General features: G+C 50.0%; 1 protein-coding gene across 1 annotated transcript in view; it reads right to left on the bottom strand.

Annotated features, from left to right (window-relative positions):
- Window positions 1–551: 551 nt before the first annotated feature.
- Window positions 552–784, bottom strand: part of LOC104862190 (vegetative cell wall protein gp1-like) — a 1,263-nt gene continuing 1,030 nt past the window's right edge. The window contains exon 2 of the mRNA XM_010623957.2: window positions 552–629. Within this exon, the coding sequence (XP_010622259.1) occupies window positions 555–629 (75 nt within the window). The 3' untranslated portion in view covers window positions 552–554. The remainder of the gene's footprint in view (window positions 630–784) is intronic.

The raw sequence follows: 784 nt of genomic DNA, 5'->3' as shown, positions 1-784 counted from the left end.
AACTTAGTGAGAATCTTTCTCAAAAACAAAGAAAATACTTTTTCCTGAAGTTATGTAGAAATGTACTTTGTAGATTGCTAGTATAATTCCAAGGGAGTGTAGTAAGATGGGCAGCTAACAGTGAGACTCCATTACTGACTAGAGCCAATTAGGGTTGCGGATATTATCCACCATTTTTCTGTTTTTCCACAAAGATAGAAGGAGAGTAGCAATATTAATCTATGACCTGTTTACCTAACTCTTGTCACTAATGATAGGCTCTTTACAGACTGTGGGTTTTGCCTGGTTTTTGGAGCAAGGTGAGAGGAAGAGGGAACACATGAGATAAACACGAGGGTCCAGTCAAATAAGTTGCCTCGACTAGTGACCAACAAGGAGTGCCTAAGCCTCTGCCACGTGGCACAGGTGGATGGAGGCTTTGGGGCCCTTCCTGACAACGTGCCAGGATCAGGAGGAAACAGCAATCAAATATTCCAACGAGAAGCAAAGATCTGCAATAACTTTTTAAAAATCCTTTATTTTGAAGGAGGAAAACTGGTCTCTGAGCTCTGTGGTCAGCTTGCAGAGATCCAGAGGGTCGGAGTTGGCACCGCTGGGTCTGACGCAGTAGCCCTGGGCGGTGCACGAAGCTGCAGGGGACCAGAAGATGCTGTCGCGCCGCGGGCTCGGATTGGGGGAGAAACTGCCCCACGCAGGGGTGCCACCCACCGGCCGGAGAATCCCAGGTTCGGACGCGCGAAGAGTTCCCGCCCCGCCCACTTCGGGCGCGCCGGTCCCCGCTGCC

The sequence above is a fragment of the Fukomys damarensis genome, unplaced genomic scaffold (assembly GCF_012274545.1).
Source record: "Fukomys damarensis isolate Sample0158 unplaced genomic scaffold, DMR_v1.0_HiC HiC_scaffold_38, whole genome shotgun sequence".
Classification (NCBI taxonomy): Eukaryota; Metazoa; Chordata; class Mammalia; order Rodentia; family Bathyergidae; genus Fukomys; species Fukomys damarensis.
The sequence above is the reverse complement of the archived record's forward strand: the minus strand, read 5'-3'. Positions and strand labels throughout refer to the sequence as shown.